The 16446-nt window shown below is 40.1% G+C and overlaps 1 protein-coding gene across 5 annotated transcripts in view; it reads right to left on the bottom strand.

Moving 5' to 3' along the window:
- Nucleotides 1-449: 449 nt before the first annotated feature.
- The window catches only part of spag9a (sperm associated antigen 9a), a 28271-nt gene continuing 12274 nt past the window's right edge, over nucleotides 450-16446 (bottom strand). For 2 of the 5 annotated variants that reach the window (XM_034089497.2, XM_034089500.2), the window contains exons 10-31: nucleotides 15403-15417; nucleotides 15081-15138; nucleotides 14828-14980; nucleotides 14637-14688; nucleotides 14096-14226; nucleotides 13672-13728; nucleotides 12053-12217; nucleotides 11124-11253; nucleotides 10263-10352; nucleotides 10056-10166; nucleotides 9765-9945; nucleotides 9137-9352; nucleotides 8408-8618; nucleotides 7775-7888; nucleotides 7096-7176; nucleotides 6928-6995; nucleotides 6199-6347; nucleotides 5886-6057; nucleotides 4781-4894; nucleotides 4158-4334; nucleotides 3452-3589; nucleotides 450-2764 (exon numbers count right to left, since the gene is read on the bottom strand). In XM_034089497.2, the coding sequence (XP_033945388.1) occupies nucleotides 2646-2764; nucleotides 3452-3589; nucleotides 4158-4334; nucleotides 4781-4894; nucleotides 5886-6057; nucleotides 6199-6347; nucleotides 6928-6995; nucleotides 7096-7176; nucleotides 7775-7888; nucleotides 8408-8618; nucleotides 9137-9352; nucleotides 9765-9945; nucleotides 10056-10166; nucleotides 10263-10352; nucleotides 11124-11253; nucleotides 12053-12217; nucleotides 13672-13728; nucleotides 14096-14226; nucleotides 14637-14688; nucleotides 14828-14980; nucleotides 15081-15138; nucleotides 15403-15417 (2702 nt within the window). In that variant the 3' untranslated portion in view covers nucleotides 450-2645. Of the gene's footprint in view, nucleotides 2765-3451; nucleotides 3590-4157; nucleotides 4335-4780; nucleotides 4895-5885; nucleotides 6058-6198; nucleotides 6348-6927; nucleotides 6996-7095; nucleotides 7177-7774; nucleotides 7889-8407; nucleotides 8619-9136; nucleotides 9353-9764; nucleotides 9946-10055; nucleotides 10167-10262; nucleotides 10353-11123; nucleotides 11254-12052; nucleotides 12218-13671; nucleotides 13729-14095; nucleotides 14227-14636; nucleotides 14689-14827; nucleotides 14981-15080; nucleotides 15139-15402; nucleotides 15418-15951; nucleotides 15964-16446 lie in introns of all 5 variants that reach the window. The other 3 variants (XM_034089501.2, XM_034089502.2, XM_034089499.2) reach the window with 2 other exon arrangements.

Here is a 16446-nt window from a genome sequence, read left to right as displayed (position 1 = left end):
TCTATAAAACAAGTCATGTTGTTTTTAGTTTTTAAAAATCCATATAAAAGGCTATGGTATAGTAAGCCATAAAAAGCCACAGTATTTCATTAAAGGTCATAAAATAATAATAAATAAGGGTGGATCTGCACGCTGCGACCGGCCTGAAAAGTGTGTTGTCTGTTATCTGCCTACAGGTGTAGATAAACTGAACCTCAAATATATGTAAACTGTCCCATAAAAAAATCCATTAAAATGCCCAAAATATTTTTTATAGTATGTCAAAAAACATCATAAAGAACGCATAGCATAGCATAGCATAGCATGCCACAGTAAAGTATATCAGATAGTATGACTGTGTTGACGCAGGCCTCTGGTTTGTGAACATTCAAACATGTAAAATATGAACCCGAGAACAAACATAACATTTCACCTTCGACACACTTCAATGAAACACATGATAACAGAAATGTCTCCATGAAACTGAGTTTAATAGATTGTTAAAAATAAGGCTATGATGCTGTATTAGCAAACATTGACCAGGAGGAATCACTGTTATGGCGTCCAGAGAGGCGCCCGGTTAGTGTGACCAGTCTCTGGAGTGTTACAGATGGACAAACAGTGAGCACACATACACCGCACATTTCAAAATCAAAACACACACACACTGGAAATTGTGTCCTGCGTTCAAACTCCTACATGTACACATGTACTGTACACACAAACTCCACCCAAAACGGTGGCAATACACAGACTGAGCTGAAAACATAGCAGTGTCCTCTTTTAGAAAATACACAAAAAACAAAACATGCATAGCTTAGTACATGAATCTTGATCAGAAAACTATTGTTTGCACACTTTATGTCATGATTTGTCAAAAATGTCCAACATGGTTACATTGATATTGTTTATTTGTCCATTATTAACAATCACTCAAACCCACCTGACTATTATTTTTTACAATAGCCTATTTTGCTCATGTAGAAAGTTACATTCTGAACCAAGGTAGGCTCGTCAACAAAGGAAATAAATACTGGAATGGCAACAACAAAATAGAAAGTTACTATTTTAAAATGGACTGAAAACCAATCTTGGTCCAACTTAAGATATAAAAACAAATGCTTAATATTGACATCTTGCAAATAAAAGTGTCTTACGCATGAATACAAAACACAAACAATGAATTGCCTTCCAGTCCTTCAAATGCATTTGTAACAACAAAACAAGGAATGATGAAGCAATCAGGAAGTCTCCCTTTAGTGCTGTGCGCATGTCCGTTAGAAGGTGCCACACAAAAAACGTTTAGTCAGATTTCATTATTCAAGCTTATTTCCCAGTAAAATGACACCCTGAAAACACACCCTTAAATTATTGAATACGTTTTAGGTTGGAATGATGAATAAAATAATAAGTCAGTTTCACGGTGCTTCTTCTTTCGTCCTTTGGGTACTGGGGTGCTACAAGTTTGTACATTTGTTTCCTTCACATGATTAGAACATAGTGGTTTATAGAGTACAAAACTATGAGTGTTCTTCCAAACATCAACTTACATTTTAAAGTGCCAATGAGTTGAAGCACCAAGCTGGTGGCACGGACAGATTTTCCCTAACACGACAAACAGGAGTATAGTTTGAAATGGTTTCCCCCATGCAGGCTAATGCTAACCTGCGCTACAGTGAGATGGTTATTGTTTTCAGTAGCAGTGCCCAAACTGCTAAGACATTATTTAGGTGATTAAAAACAAACCAGTGGCCAATAGGACTTGGTTTCATTCAATATTAATACGACCTCTCAAGATGTTTAAGCACTTTTGCTGACCAAAAGCACATTTAATTTACCACTGGTACGTGCAAGCTGCTTTCTGGTAATCAGACCATACAGTAGAGTCATCAGCCTTAGAAAACACACCTTGTAGGGAACATATTTTGACGCCCAGCCGTAATGGTTAAGATAATAAAAATGCTCATCGAATGCATACACACACACACACACACACACACACACACACACACACACACACACACACACACACACACACACACACACACACACACACTCTCACACACACACACACACACACACACACACACACACACACACACACACACACACACACACACACACACACACACACACACACACACACACACACACACACACACACACACACACACACACACACCTGAAGCTCACACAGACCATGTTTTACAAATGTAAAATTCTATGTGTTCAATATAAAATATACTTCAGCTCAACTTTCTTTTCCCTTTTTTTTTTTTAAAGCGCTTTTCCCTTTTACTTTCCATATCGATCCCTTTTTTAACATTTTGGAAACAAACAACTTCCATTCATTACCTGATCAAACTATGCTCACCGCTTTCTTTGCGCCAACTCAGCTTTTTCCCAGAGTGCACCGGCTTTTCCAACATGCGACTCAGCAGCAGGGAACACTCGGACGGATTCCTTAAGTTAACACAAGCCTCACCACAACTCATTCAAAGTCATAAAGAATAAACTGTACAAAACATGGACTAAAAATATGTTTTTTTTACCAAAGTATTCAACTACTCGGGCATTAAAAACAATCAGTAATATCAAATTATAAACTTGGAGGAGGACATGCAGGGGTTCGGTGGGTGGCCCAACAGTCTGTGATTATTATTTCTTCAATCGTGAGAGTTTGACACCTGCCAGACGATGAGGTGGCTCCGCTCGACCTTGGTGGGCGGAGACTGCTGACTGGCTGCTGGCTCTGATAAACCGTCCAACTCCCCGCCTTCATCACCTAGAGGGGAGGAGGACGATATGTCAATCAAACGGCATAACAGTGGAGATGTGTAGTCTCTATGCATCAGCTAAATTAGCTTTAAAGGTCTCTCAGATATATACAAAACATGTCTCTGAAGTGTTTGGCTCCAAACACCAAACAGATCTTTGCAGCGTCCCATAATCCCCTCTGTTTCAGACCTGTTTCCAAAGTGCTGATTCTCTGTCTGTTACTTTAGATGAAAATAAGGAGCCCCTCCCCACGCCCCTCTGAGAGATATTTGGTTACAAAGAACACAATGGTGCTCTAGGAGGAGATTCAGGTGATAAGGTGGGGGGGGGGAGGTTACCTTGTTGGTGATTGGCTAATGGTTACACAAGCCAACAAATCGTTATGACATCATAAAGTGGCCAAAATCTGATCAGCTCATTTTCAGACAGGTTTTTATATAAATGGATCAGGACAAAAAGAAAGAGAATCTCTTTTCCTGAAACTTTCAGAATCTCTTTACACAGAGGGGACACATGTTGATGTAGAAAAGACATAAAAACGTGGACTTTTCATAATAGGTGACCTTTAAGTCAGAAAGAAGTCTAGTAAACATTATTGTTAAAGTAGATTCTGATACAACCGTTAATATTTAGGATTAAACCAAAAGGAAATGCAACTTGTGTATACACTTCGTTAATGCTGTGACATACTCACCCATCCTGAAGTCAATGTACCCTTCTCCTCCACTCATCACCAGGAAGGTTTTGGGCTCAGAGGTTGCTGTGTCCGAGGATTCAGAGGGGGGTTCATCAGAGCCCGAATCTGCACTGCCGGGAGGGGGCATCGCCTGACCTGTGACACAAAAACAAAAACAATCACACTAATAAAAAAGACATTAAAGTAAGTTTTCTTTTGACAGTAATGAGGAAGCTATAATCCCAAAGCATCTGCCCTGTTTGCTCCATAACCAGCATAACTCATTGACAGGATCATTTGCATTATAAAGGTGCTTATATGCTGGAATTGATCAACTGTCTTCATGATTAATTCATGTGCATATTTTCTTGTTTAATCATATGAAATGTCAAAGTAGTTAAAAAACACATCCATGATAACGTCTTCAAATGTCTTTGATCTGATAAACAGTGGAAGTCCCATAGATATTTCATTTGCGAAAAAACACAAATGATTAAAAGGTGAGAAGTTGCAACAAACTTGCAGATGTTTACCATTATTCAAAATAGTTGCAGAATAGATTTGATCAGATTGTATTTATCGATGCAGCTCCACAAACATAAATAAATTGCCTATTGGTTTGTAAGACCTTATCTGATGCACATTGCAGGCCATTTTCAATGGTTTATGGTTAATAATTATGCAGTTTTGTTCACAGTTTCTGTCACTTGCACTTGTTGCTTACCTGGCACGGTGACAAAGAACTTGACAGCATCTCGGTGTCCGTGGAAACACAGCTGGGCGTGAGCCATGGAGCAGTACGGCACACAGCTGCCCTGCACGGCACCGTCTGAACCGTCATCACTGTAAACCCGCACAGCACTGCCGGGACGATTTGGCACTATTCCCGTTGTCTTATTGGCTGCAGGAAAGGAAGGATATTATTGTATTATATATAATACAAGAAGGACATATGTGGGAGGAAGCACAAACACACACTCACACAGACATATTTATCGTGACACTGATTTCCTATCCTTAAAACAAGACAAAGCAGGGCTGTGAGCAGAGCTGCCTGTAGGTTTGTGTTCATTTGCTCTCATTGTTTCTATAATTATAACTCGCACATTGTCACATTTTGCCAACACTTAAAATTAATGAAAAACAACAGCTTCTTCTCAAAAGTCAAACATCATTTGGAAGGAAAGAGAAAACAACAAGTTCTTTAAAAGAAAGGGATATTTAGTCGAACTGCACAGGAAGTCCAGTTCATAAAGCACACACGTGTATTCCGTAAATACTCATACCTATTTGAACATTAACTTTAAAATAAATCCTTCTGAAAACTAAAGTGCAGGTGTGCGATACCTTCAGACAGCGGGATGGAGATGATGACGCCGTTTCCTGTTCCCACCCAGAGCCGGCTGCAGGACACCATCAGAGCTGTGATCCTCACAAAGGAGAAGCCCAGTTTACCCGTGCCTGCAACACACAGAACACACACTTATGTGTTGTTTCTCTCCATGTGATCTTGAGGAAAGACCGTTTAAAGATCTGTATGTACCTGAAATATACATACATATATATATATACACATGCTGCTTTCTAAATAACAAGAATGTAAAAAAACAAACATGTGGGATTTCTGAAGGACGTAACTAGTTGGCAAAAGTACACTACACACATCCTTTACTCAAGTAGAAGTACAGATACTCATATTTAAAAATACTCTGGTAAAAGTACTGACTAAAGTTCTTTACTCAAGTAAAAGTAAAGAGGGCTTCGATATGTACCTAAGTAAAAAGTACCCATAACTACCAACTGTCTTAAAGAGTACCTAACCTCCCTTTATATTAATAGAACAATAATGTCATTGTTAGCTAATAAATGTTTCCATGCTGAACAACGGCAACATGACAACGTTTCCATTGGTCCCTCTTCTGTAGAGAAGACCAGGAAATGATGGATACACGGATCGTGTTCAAATCAATAGGCACGCAATGACTCTAAATAATAATGATCACGCCACCAAACACACATTCAAACTAAAGGAACCAGCTGTTTGGAAAATGTAAGAAGTAGAAAGTTCAGGTATTTGTGTTCAAAATGTAAGAAGTAGAAAGTTCAGGTATTTGTGTTCAAAATGTAAGAAGTAGAAAGTTCAGGTATTTGTGTTCAAAATGTAAGAAGTAGAAAGTTCAGGTATTTGTGTTCAAAATGTAAGAAGTAGAAAGTTCAGGTATTTGTGTTCAAAATGTAAGAAGTAGAAAGTTCAGGTATTTGTGTTCAAAATGTAAGAAGTAGAAAGTTCAGGTATTTGTGTTCAAAATGTAAGAAGTAAAAGTAAAAAGTCGTCAGAAAAATAAGTAGTGGAGTAAAGTGCTGATACCAGAAACATGTACTTAAGTACAGTAACGAAGTATTTGTACTCCACTACTTCCCACCTCTGGTAAGGAGAATAAAATGTGCGTACCCAACATCTTGCTGACGTAGGGCTCGATGTCCACGTCCTGGAGGTGCTGGTAGGTGTGGGCGTGAAACAAGCGTAGCGTTGAATCCAGTCGGATGGACACCCAGATACCGTCCCCCACCCAGGCCAGCTGCCGCACCTGACTCTCCTTACGAGGATGGGCGTCAAACGACTTCTGCTCAGACACGACAGGATGAGAATGTGTTGTTATAATATTGTAGGATTGGATATATGTCACTATAAAACATATTTTAGAAGTAACGTTACACAATATTCTGTTTTGAGTGAGATTTAAGTAATATATTGACAGCTGTACCTCTATCCTCATGGCCTTGGGCTGGATGATGTAGATCTTGTTCCTGTAGCCGCACCACACCTTGTCGTAGACCACCGTCATGCAGCGGATAGAGTGGTGAGGCCGGCCCAGGTCCAACAGGTGGTAGTTGGTTAAATCCCACTGACCGTCTGCGTGGGAGGAACACAAATACTTTATGATCTTTGGTGCATAACATCAGAAGATAAAACCTAATATCTTCAAAAGTGTAAACACTGTTTTAAAAACTGTGAAATGACTTCTTTAGGTATATAAGAAATTACTTCTTTCGGTATATATATATATATATAAAACTTTTTTTTTTTTTAAAGAGTAGCACATGCCAGTTTTTAAAGTCAAGAAGACACAAATCATGCACTGTCTTTTTGGCCGATAAACCGATGGAATAAAAGTCATTTCTCCTCCTTGACGTTAACAACTGGGATGCGCTGCCCTTTCAGATTTATTTTTTTGATTATGTTTACTGGACTTTGGGTTTAACACTCCAACATGAATCGTATTGTTGAGGCTTACCTCCTTTACCAAATAAAAACTTCTGATTTGTCTTCTTCAAATTGCTGAAACTTAACAAATATTTACCGAACGATAGTAGAATGAACTGTGACAATATGGACCATGTATATTTATATCAACCTGAGAAGACTACAGGATATTCAAATGGTCATATTTCTGCATGCTGTCTGAGAAAACAAAGGGCGCTAACCCACTCACCGATGCTTCTGTGGAAAATTGCTAATGTCCCGTCAGCCAGAGCCACCAGGACTCTCCCTTTAACATGCCTGTAAAGAGAGAGGAACACACAATGTTCACACACTTATTCCTGTATGTACCAATCTATATTTGGTGTGTCTGTCTGTGAAAAACGACACGTGTACTCACACTATGCCGAGGATGGAGTCTTTCAGCTTGATGGCATGGAGACACTTCCTCCATCGAGCCACAGCCGAGTGCACATACAGACTGAGGAGGGAAGAGACAGAGAGACAACAAAGGCTGATCAGAGGGCGGCAATGGCTCAGGAGTGGGTTTATTGAACTCGATTGTAAAAATAGAGCTGGAAGTATAACTGTGTGGACACATTTGCCAAAAAAACAACAACAACTGGACTAAAACAAGCCTGATCTTCAGTCACATATTAAAAAAGCACTGTTAATGTTCACTAAAACAAGCACTCGTAATATTTGTTGTGTGAGCGCCCGCCTTATATTTGGCCGCTGCCCTCTATTATTTTTTTTTGTTTTATGGCGTTTTATATTGTTGCATCGATTCAGTTGTCTTGTGTCTTATCTGTCGGAGAGAAATCTGTATTTATTTCATTTTTATTTTATTATCATACCTTTCACCTCCTTGTGTTTGTTAACCTGATAAAATGTTATATTTTGCTGCATGCACCTTTAAAGTTCCTAACAAATAATCTGAGGGGAATTTCTTAATTTTTAACTTGTGATGTGTCATTTTGTAAAGCACTTTGAGCCGCATGTGTTGTATGAAAAGTGCTATATAAATAAAGCATTATTATTATTATTATTATTATTATTATGTCTGCGCTGCTGCTCACCATCCGTTCTGAGCTCCCAGCCACATGGTGGGCAGGGCGCTGCTCATCCTCAGGACTTCCCCGTCTGACGGCTCCGATTCTTCTGGAAAGGTTTCCCCGTCGTACCCGCAGCCCCTAGATCAGCAGGCAGAAGATGCACAAGTGTTTTTACTTCATACAAAACTGTAACTGTATGTTTTTCTTTTGGTTTGTAAGCAGGAGTACAAAAAAAAAAACATTGCTGATTTTCCAAGAAACTAAGTTAGAGGGAAAAGTATGTATGGGCCAAGGAAGAACCAATTCAATAAATAGGGATGAAACATTTCATTGAATGTAAAACCACTGGCTATGCACTGCCATTTAAGCACATCAACTCTTAATAGAAAGTTAAAAAGTACTTTAAAAGTGTTCAAATCATAAAGGAAAGGTATGTCGGGGTCACACTGGACGAGGAAGCACTTTGAATTTCAGAAAACCACTGCCTGCGTCCTTTCCACGCACATGTTAACCGATTGGGCTGTTGAATATAAACAATATATATTTTGCATCCCATACTTGCTGTTAACCTTCAGTCTTTATGCCTGTTGAGTCTGACGGCAAGTTTATTAAATCCACCAAACTTTAGAAAAGATAAACAAGATCACTGCTGCTCACCTCTGTGAGTCGGCGGAGGGGGAGTCAGTGGGTCCCACCCCCAGTGGGTCGGTGAACACGTGCTCGGTGTAGATTCCCGGCTGGTTTTGATCCGCTTCCTGCTCCTCCTCTCCTTCTTCGCCCACACCAGTGTTAGCCTCCGTGGCTTCTGTTGCCTCTTCTGCAGCGGGAACGCCGTCTTCTGCTGGACTCGCCTCTCTGGACAGCTCAACTGTGGGCATAGCGGGTAAATCAGATGTCAAACAAATAATACAGGAAGGTTTGAGTCGGAAATTCCCCCTGGTATAATATATTGTTATCATGTATTTAGCTATGAGCATGTTAACAGGAGTAAATCACAGACTACATCTTCAGCACTATAGGCACAGTAATTAATATTCTATGAGATAAAACTGTGATATCAGCATGAAATAAGAATATTTGAGGGAAAACAAATGATTCAAAACAAGGTAGAATACATAGAATATCATCACACAACTAGCATAGGAAGGTAACAAAAGATAAAGTACAATATCCCATTATTCTTTACGGAATTATCATTTTCAAATGTAGTTGGAATTTTGAATATTATCAGAGGTTTGTGAATTATCAAAAGAAGATCTATTCATTTAACGAGCACTGTGATACTGCCCCCTTGTGGATCCTTACATTGTTGCTGTTGGCCCCTATAGTGTTTGATGCAAGCAGTAAAACAATGAAGGACCCTCTTTAAGCATTGTTTTGAATTACCTGAGCTAGAGATGCCGCTGTGTTCGGCCGGCTGGTCGGAGACGCCTACGCTGGCCGTCTGCGGGATGGCGGTGGTCCCCTCTGTTGCCACGGCACCGTCGCTTCCCGCAGAGCCCACACTGGCCACACTGCCGGCAAGAGACACCCTGTCACCCTGGACAGCCTCCGAGTCCTGAGGTACCTCCTCAGCTGCCGTATAGTCAGTCTCCAACACGCCTGCAAACACAAAGGACCTCACAGTCAGAACTCAGTGCTGATCGAGGATGTTCAGTGATGACAAAGAAAATCACCATCCCATCACCAATCATCCATCCCACACTAACACAAATAAAGTTTTGACCAGTGTAGGGAAAAATGGGCATTTCCCTAAAAGTAGGGAATAATCTACAAACAGATCTGCAATTAGAAACATTTGTATTCATATATGAACTTAAGGGCATTTGTTTGTTGTTCTTGAGAGGCCACTTACAGCTATTCTTCAGTTTTAATAGTTATTCTTGTATATCTACGTGATTTCGTATGGCTGCTACCTTGGCTAGGTTTCTGTTGTAAGAAATATTTTGACCTCAATGGGCTCACTCATAAATGTTTAAAACAGAATAAATAAGTAAGTAATCACTCAGCCTACCTGGAACGCTGGCTATGCAGACGACGTGTGTGTTGCAGGCGTAGAAGCTGTCGAGCAGGTCAGAGGGCTGACTGGCATCCAGCACCATCACCTTGGTGGAGGAGTGGGTGCTGGTGCAGACCCACACCCGACTGGACGTCTCGTCCTGGAGGACCAGCTCCTTCTCCCCTTTCTCCGGATCCTTAAAGACAAACACTAAGATCAGCAAATAGACTCAACAGAATTTAAACCAAAATGTAAGAAAGATAGCTTTCTAATGTGATGCCTCTTTCTTGGATCACCTACTCTTACCTTGCTCTCTTGCTCCAAGTGGTTCAGGCTACTCTGAGAACCCTTTGTCTGCTTCACGAGCTCCGGTAACGTTCTCGCTCCGGACAAGTCGACCCCCGCAGCGCACCACAGCTGGGGAGCAGAGACAGATACATGTCAGGGTTATCAAGAAAAGGATTCACAGTATTCTGCTTGTATCAAAGCGTTAAGCTGTTGACTCGTGTGTACCTTCATAGAAGCATCTTTCTGATCCAGAGGTCTCAAGTATACCGGTACAGGCAATTTCATTTTGTTCTCCACTTGTCCACCATTTGCTACCTGTCAGGGTATAACAAGCACAGGCAAAGGCATGAGACTTTAAAACACATTATCACACACATTTAGAGAAAGAAAGGCAACGTGATCCACACATCTTGATTTCAGTAACCAACCATGCTTTCTATGCCGATGTGTGTTTTGTTACACATCACTTTGGAAACAGACAAATAAGGTGTTTTTTACAGGAACTAGGTTAAATAAAATTACCAATGTGTTTTTTGTGTTTAGTATCCACTCAAAGTTTTTTTTTTTAAACTGTGCAAGGACTAGCTCTTGGTTTAGTAGGAAGAGGCTCAGGGCAAAGATGGCTCGCACTGCAATGCACTTGACCTGTCTTAAAAACTACATGTCGTCTATTTAATCGTCATCAGTCATACCTAAAACGTCTTGGTATCAGAATCAGTCACTTCCTGATTTCAAGGGGATGGTTTGTATATAAGGGAGGGGCCCTCTTTATTTTGCCTGAGGTTAGGCCAGTGTGGCACACGTCATTTACTGGCATTAACATGAACAGAGCCCACATAGGGACAGAAGACAGAAACGACACATACATTCAAGAGTGTACATTTAATGGACACAACAAATATTCCTACACATACTGTACGTCTAATCTTATAAAGGTGGAGCACCATCTGGTGGACAACTTCAATGAATGTTTCTTTTTTAAAGAAAGTGTAAAAACTGAACCAAACCAAATCACGGTCTAGAATGATAATAATTATACAACGAGGAAGAAAAGCCATAGATCCTCCTGTGTGACTCGTGTCCTACCTTGAATTTGCTGGGCAGGCTCCAGCCGTGTGCCGTGACTCGTCCATCCTCCTTCTGCATGTGGGCCTTGACCTGTCGGTACTGAGCTCTCTTCTGCTCTTTGCGGGATGGAGAGCTGCACAGGTCCTTTCTACAAGAAGAGCAAAGATAGAGAAATGTCATTAGCTTACAGATGCTGGAGATACATGTGCATATTGCATCCTGAAGTCAAATGTAAGACCTTTAAAGACCTTTTTTAAGACCCTTTCCATACATTTGAAGATCTCATCGCCACTTGGAGTTTTAACCGGTTGCATTGGCGACACACTTCACCTCACATTGACTATATACAGTATTGATTGTCCTTCCTCCTTATCTTCCAAGCATTTGGATGCAGACTTGTATTTCCCCGTAACGATGTTGTTTAACAACCGGCGCTACCAAGCAGTGAGCGCGCGATGTCTTGTTCAGACGACGTCAAATCCAACGGGATGCCATAAATAAACTACACAGAATCACACTACACACCTACGCCATGACTACATTCAGGCACACTGTAGAATACAACCTCTTTGGACCATTTACATACTTATTGAAAACAAGCTACAAAATGTAATACCTTGAAAAAATGCCGTTTAATACTTTTTAATAGCCTTCATTTTCGCTAAATTGATTTATCAACTTTTAATACTTTTTAAGACCCCGCGGACCCCCTGTATTGTTAGAAATATATCTGGGATGAGTTATGAAGGACATCAAACCTATATTGCTTGCACTGCTTTAGAAATCTCAACTAATTGGAATATAATCATTGATTTTCTATACCTTTTTGAGGTTTATGTTAATATACGCTTGACATATTGGGCCTTTTTCTGAATTTCCCTCAGCATGTTCAGATCGATAAACTCCAAATGAAGCTGGTCTACACATAACTCAGTTATTTGACTCACTCTTCATTGAGGAAGTCGAATGTCTTGGACTTTTCCGTGGGGAACTGGGAGAAGGTGCTGCTCCTCTTCACCATGCCGCCCGGGGCGTTGTACTTCATGATGGACTGGCACTCCACCTTCTTCATGGTGGGGGAACTGGAGGAGGAGCTAAACAGTCTGCTGAAGCTGCAGGTGGCAGAGTTACAGAAAGCCAAGAGCAGACAGGAGAGCAGGGACAAAGCAAGGAGGGGGGGTCACCAACCAACCAGACAACCAAGGAAGTGACACCAACATGTACTGTACAATGCATGCTGGGAGTTCTGGAATAATTAAACATTTCCCATCACATTTCCCTAACTGTGAAATGATCAATGTTTTTTAGCACTAACCCAGTTGTTTCTTTAGCACCAAGTGTCACCAGTATCTCAAGTGTCAAAGTAGATAGATTTACACTTGGCACGTATAATAAGCATGTGTAAATGCAAGTTTCAAATAAACAAATCAAATAAACGTGGCAGTTTCTGAAAGTGCTGAATTAATGATTTCATAATGGAAGTTGAATCATAGTTTCCACATCAACTATATCATGCAGAAATATCGAAACAATGTCGCAACACCAGGGCTGTGAATCGAGTCAAATATTGAATCCTGATGAATTGCAAGAGGCCTATAGTTAACTCGCAAATTAATTGCACATATTTGTTTCCGTTCTAAATGTACCTTCAATTTATATTTTTTCCAAATTCTTATCAACATGAGTGGGGAAATATGATCTGATTATACGAAAATGTATCCTTAAAAATATGTATTTCTAATGATAACTGAGCAATGATGCTTCTCCAGCAGTTTATGAGGGACAATTGAGCTGAAAGTCAAATCAAATAACACATGAGGTATTAGCTGGTTATTTTCAACCAATATATTTTTATTTTATTAGCTTTTCTTTATTTTATTAGCTTTTCTTTTTTAATGCTTAATGTCTTTCATTTTTTGTAAAGCACTTTGAATTGCCTTGTGTTGAAAAGTGCTATATAAATAAACTTGCCTTGCCTTGCCTAATGATGTCAACTAAAATAAGCCGAGTAAAAGAAAGACACATAATGTATTAAAAATCCCTTCTAATTAAAATGCATCCTGATCGGCAGGTGACTTTAAACAGATCGTGTACATGTATTCAGCCTGCTGCAGAGTCAGGCCATCTGGAGCTCCCTATGAGCAGACAGAGTAGGAAAACATAAATAAAAAAAGGCACACAGCAGGCGGGAGGCAGGAAAGCCCGGGGGCACAAGGAGAGTCATGTCTGAGCAATGTTTGATAACAACAACTGATGCACTGCACGGAGAGAGAAAGTCATGGATAAAGACACATCAAAGGTGGATCCATTTGTAATGGAGGAGCAGTTCTGTGTCAAGGGGGGGGGGGGGGAGAAGAGAGGTTTGGCTGGGTGAATGTTTATTAAACCATCTTTACCTAATGCTGCCAATTCAACAGCACATCCCAGGAAGAGAGAAGAAACATATATTTGAATAGTTGCACGGACATAATAGAGGAGGAGTTGACCTCAACAGACTGTCAACAAAGTAAAGCCCTGATCAAGATGGTTAAAGAAAGAAAGAAACAGTACACTTGGGAGGACTTACAACTGCCAGATGCTGGATTTCTTTTTTTCTGACAGTGATGGATTTTCTCTCGAGGCCCTGGAGAAAAGACAAGATGATATCATGTTACCAAATGTCAGGGTCATTACACACAAGTTGAGGGCGTCTGAAAAAGAATGAAACCTGTTTGGCATGTTGCATGAGTCCTTTGGGCAGAAGCACACCATCTTTGTTTAATTCCGTCAAATATTATAATCATGTTTCATGGTCATAGTGTCAGTTTGATCACTGATGAATTTGAGTGAAGACAAAAGCAAAATGAGGAAACCAGTTTTAATGTGTTGAAAAGTCATTATGAGTGTAAGACACTTTACCACAGTCTGTGATCACACTCCAATAATAACCTTAGTGTAAACTTTAATATCATGATGTACGTGTGTAAATGTGCAGGCTGTTGATTCTGTACCGGATCATCTCTGTCCACCGCACAGCTTCCTGCAGCTCCATCAGCCTCTCTTTGTACTGGTTCCTCTCCATCAGCACTCTGGCCATTTCCACTCGGGTGAAGCGCTTCCTCTGAGCGGTCGGTACATCGCTCTGTGGCAAAACACGATACAACCCACACGTGAGTGACGACGCAGAAACACATTTATCAACAAGGGATTACAATACATCTTGAACATCTGCTACAGACTCACTAAATGTTGCTATTTTATTTTATTCATCCACCCTTTATTTATAGGGGGACCAAATGATTTAGACTTGAGACATTTCCGATTGTTTTTTTAGATGTGTGGTTCTACTGTATCTGTGATGCAATTAAACCATTTGTTTCATGACAAATGTCAGGTTAAGAGACATCACAGTGTTTTACTGGCATCTGAAGAATCTTCTAGATGTTTTGATAATGATTTGGATAATGTCCTGATGAATTAAGAACTGTTTTGCTGGGATAGTCAAGGTCCCATGCCCAATAACATCTTTGATTGCAGACAAAAACAACTCACGTCTTCCTCCTCTTTAGTTTTGCTTTTCACTTCCTCCACCTCCAGTCGTATTCTGGAAAACACCATTTATACAGGAAAAGAATAAAGTAGGGAAAGATATCCAATTAAAGAATCCAGTTCTGTTCATTTACAATATACTTTAGCCCAGTTGTTATATGCTGATATTGGCTTCCTGCTGACGGTTGACCTACTTTTTGAGTTCCTCCTCCACCTCTCTGTTCTTGTCCTCCATCTTGGCCTTGGCCTGCAGCACAGCCTCCATCTCTCCCTGCAGCATCTCCTTCTCACAGGTCAACTCGTCCAGCTTCAGTATCAAGTCTTTGTTCACCACGTTCAGAGCATTCCTGGACACAAAAAAAATAAAATAATTCATGCGTAAAATACTTTCCACTTGTTCGAGGAATGATTGAGAAGATATCGCATACAAAAAGTGAATGTACTAACTTTGTCTCAAGCAGCTGTGAATTCTCCTGAATTAGATTTTCAACTTCCCGGCCCATACCTGAACAGAGACGATGATTTAGTTTGAGTTGTATTACATTAAAAAAACAACTACATAAACGCTACGGATTCATATGCATCACTACAGACTATTTATACAAGGGTGGAAATCAAACAAGACACTACATAGTATGTGAAATATCTCCAAGTGAGATATTTTTCACTGTAGGTTTCACATCACACTAATCTACCACAAACACACAAACCCACAGCACATGTCACATGACTGACAGGACAAGGATGGATAGAGTGGGTGGGGTCTTACCAATCAAACTAAGGTCTGAGAAAACCATGCAATCCAAGTCAGGCGGAAAGAGCAAGGAAGAGAGAGAGAGAGAGAGAGAGAGAGAGAGAGAGAGAGAGAGAGAGAGAGAGAGAGAGAGAGAGAGAGAGAGATGCAGATATAGTGTGAGACAGTGGGATGACCAAAATGAGGAAGGAGCCAGAGCTAAACGTGTAGCTCTTGACTCCACCAGCTAAAGATGCTGCTGGGTCTCTAAAGCTAGTTAGATAAGACATTTGCAGAAGTGCACAGAAGGAAAACAGGAAAACAAAAATAATTGAAACTGTAAAAAGAAAAGTTAGGCCGAAAAAGGAAGCATTGTACTCCATCATCCATGCACCAAACTGCCATTAGTAGGCTGCTAAAAACATGTAAACGTCACATTACTGAACCAACTGTCTGCATAGTGTTGATTAACATAATGAAGAAGAAGCTTTGAGCAATGGATATGGCAGAAAGTGATTCATGAGTAGAGGCAAAAGGGACATCACACAGGTTTTAAACTATGGAAAGGTTTGAGGTCATACACACCAGAGTACTCCACTGGGTTTATGGACAAAAGCCAGAGGATGAGACACGGGAGAGAGAGAGGTGATGTTAACATGGGTACATGGCTAACAATGCGTATAACAGCTGAACCAAAGCAAGTGGTGTAGCATAGTAGCAAACAGCAGACTTGGAGTTACAATGAGTTTTAAACTTGTACCATCAGGAGAGCAACAGCTGCTAGTCAAGCATAGAGTGTCGGTAAAAGTGCCTTATGGGTATGTTTCAGAATTATTCACAGTTATTATTCAGTTAATTTCTATGTAAAACATTTCAATAATTCAACACAATAAACAGTTTTAAATGATTAATTTGAGAAAAGGCCTGATGTCATTTAATCTTTTCAACAAATCACCATTACATGAATCTTCACACAACATTCAAAACATTCAAAACTGTATAAAAACTAATATATTAAATACTCATAAAACTGAGAAAGACATTCAAAATAATTCAGTGATTTTAAAATACTTCATAAAG

This window comes from Pseudochaenichthys georgianus, chromosome 8 (genome assembly GCF_902827115.2).
Source record: "Pseudochaenichthys georgianus chromosome 8, fPseGeo1.2, whole genome shotgun sequence".
NCBI classification, from domain to species: Eukaryota; Metazoa; Chordata; class Actinopteri; order Perciformes; family Channichthyidae; genus Pseudochaenichthys; species Pseudochaenichthys georgianus.
The sequence above is the reverse complement of the archived record's forward strand: the minus strand, read 5'-3'. Positions and strand labels throughout refer to the sequence as shown.